Here is a 2,502-nt window from a genome sequence, read left to right as displayed (position 1 = left end):
CGAACTTCGAAGCGTGTGACTAGATGCTCGTGGTAATGTGACCGGGAGAAAGTGGCAGCACCGGTGCTGTGCCCCCCGTGCCGGTGGGAGCGTAGCCGGAGCAGGGGAGCTGTGGTGCAGGGAGCGCAGCCCGAGCCTCCCTGGGAAGAGGCAGGTAACCTGTTGAAGCTTTCCCACGCATGACTTGAGAAGCCTTTGCAATCCTTATTCGTAAGGGCACCGCATCCCCATCTTACAGAAAGACCAACAGGGAAAAATAATTAGGAAAAAACAGCTTTTATTTGATACTTTTATTTATATGCAAAACAGCTCACCATTCATGAGAGATATGAAAAACGCATCAGATAGAAACCAGATTTATCTATTTTCACTACAAAATATTGCATTATATAAAGCAACAGAGACACACAAAAAAACCCTGAAAAAGACTAAAATCTTTGGATAGCAGATGTGGTTTTTCTTCTTCTCTTTTGTCCCTAGAATGCGCTTCTTGTTTTAAGAGATTCACAGCAAAGAACATGAAATATTTTCAGGTTATAGAATTTTTTTGGTTGTCACAAAGGAAAGCAGTCCTGGATTTACTTTTCTTTCTTTTTTTTTTTTTTTTCTTTTTTAGGAAAAATTTCCTTTCCTAAAAATATACCACACACATACACGCCCACGCTCACTCCCACACACATGCATGTATACACACACGCACATATACACCCACAAAGAAACTACTTCCCTTATAAACGATTTGCAAAGTACTTTTCAGACGTAACTATAGATCAGAATAACAACAAGTTTTAAAAAAACTCTCCTAGTTAAGTGCTAGTGGTTGTCGATCCCACACGAGAAAAAAAAGAAAAAAGGTCAAGAACGAATGCCTTGATATATATAAAATATACTTATAAACAGGGAGGAAGGGGAGGTTTGTCGTACACAAGTGCAATATAATAGGAGGGGAAAATAAATTAAAATAAGAAAAAGGAAAAGGAACACTGTCTCGATCCCAACGAACACTCATAAAGTTAAACGTAATATTCCACAGGAGAAAGTGTAAACACCCGACTATAGAAACCAATTGGCACAAAGTATCCAAAGTAAAATCGCCGCCACTCTGAAAAATAAATAAATCTTGAAAAAAATAAATTGTCGACTCCTTCTACCATAAATAAAAAATAGTTATTTTTAACTGCACCCATGGGTCACACGTTTAAGGTCACAAGTAGATGTTTTTGGATATATATATAAAGGGGCACTTGACAGCCTGAAGAGACGATCCGGTTTTACGCGTCGCTCCGAAAAACGGGGCTCCCGGGGGGAGGGGGGGGGGGAGGGGGGGGAGGGGGGGCAGCGCCGGGGGGCGCGGGGGGTCCGGGGGTCCGTCGGCCCGGCTACACGTCCAGGACGTGGTTGAGATAGGAGATGTAGCAGATGGCGAGGCGCAGGATCTCGATCTTGGAGAGCTTCTTGTCGGGGGGCAGCGTGGGCAGCAGCTTGCGCAGCTCGGCGAAGGCCAGGTTGAAGGCCTCCACGCGGATGCGCTCACGCGTGGCGTGGGCCGAGCGGTACTTGGCCGTGGCGCGGCGCCGCCGCCGCTTCTCCTCCCGGCTGAGCGGCGGCGGGTGCAGCCCGGGCCGCCCCCCGCCCCGGCCCTCCCCGCCGCCGCCGCCACCGCCCCGGCCCTCGCCGCCGCCGCCCTCGGCCGGCTCCGGGTCGGAAACGCAGCAGCTGAGCGCCTGGGGGTCCGCGCCGCCCAGCGACTCCGGGTCGGAGGGCGCCGACGAGGGGTGGTCGGAGTCGGCGGCTTGGTCCGGGCTCAGCATCATCTTGGAGGGGGCGGAGGAGCCTTCCCGGGACAGAAGCAGAGAGAACGGGTCAGCGCCCCGGCACCGGGAGGGTGGCGGGGGCAGGGGACGCGGGCGGGGAGGGGGGACGCGTGGGTGCCCGGTCCCCTGCCGGCGGCGGCTGCCGCAGCCCCGCTCCGCCCGACCGGGGGAGCCGCGCCGGGCAGCGCCGGTGGGAGCGGCACCGGGCCGGAGGGTGCCCCGGCATCCACCGTCCTGCTGCCAGCGCTTGACAGCAGCTCCGGCGGAACACCCTTCCTCCCATTATTCCCCGTGCTTGCTTGGGTGTACCAACAGGCCGGGAAAGCAAAAAATAATATATAGTTACATATATTTTTCCAACCAAGCTAGTATCCAGTGGCTCGGTATTAGGTCGATCTATTTGCTTTTAATCCCAATTTTAATACCGTCTTTCCCCCCCTGCCAATCTCTGCTTAACCGTTTCTCTTTCCGTAACGCTCAATGGGATCCGGGCTACAGGCGTGATGCTTTTAAACATACAGGCATGATGCTATTAAATATACAGGCATGATGCCTTTAAATATACAGCTCCAGGCTCCCCAAACGTAACAAGGCCAGTGGGGAAATTTATTTTCCCAATCAAAACTTCGGATCTGATGTACCTGCTGGGCTTTTCCCCCGCTGTTTTCTTTGCGCTCCTTCTGTTTTC

At 52.2% G+C, this 2,502-nt stretch overlaps 1 protein-coding gene across 1 annotated transcript in view; it reads right to left on the bottom strand.

The window, feature by feature from the left end:
• Nucleotides 1-575: 575 nt before the first annotated feature.
• NHLH2 (nescient helix-loop-helix 2) overlaps nucleotides 576-2,502 on the bottom strand; it is a 4,474-nt gene continuing 2,547 nt past the window's right edge. The window contains exon 3 of the mRNA XM_055712955.1: nucleotides 576-1,834. Coding sequence (XP_055568930.1) covers nucleotides 1,380-1,814 — 435 coding nt within the window. The 5' untranslated portion in view covers nucleotides 1,815-1,834 and the 3' untranslated portion in view covers nucleotides 576-1,379. The remainder of the gene's footprint in view (nucleotides 1,835-2,502) is intronic.

The sequence above is a fragment of the Falco cherrug genome, chromosome 5, assembly GCF_023634085.1.
Source record: "Falco cherrug isolate bFalChe1 chromosome 5, bFalChe1.pri, whole genome shotgun sequence".
NCBI lineage: Eukaryota > Metazoa > Chordata > Aves > Falconiformes > Falconidae > Falco > Falco cherrug.
Note: the sequence above shows the minus strand (reverse complement) of the source record. Positions and strands in the feature narration are given on the sequence as shown.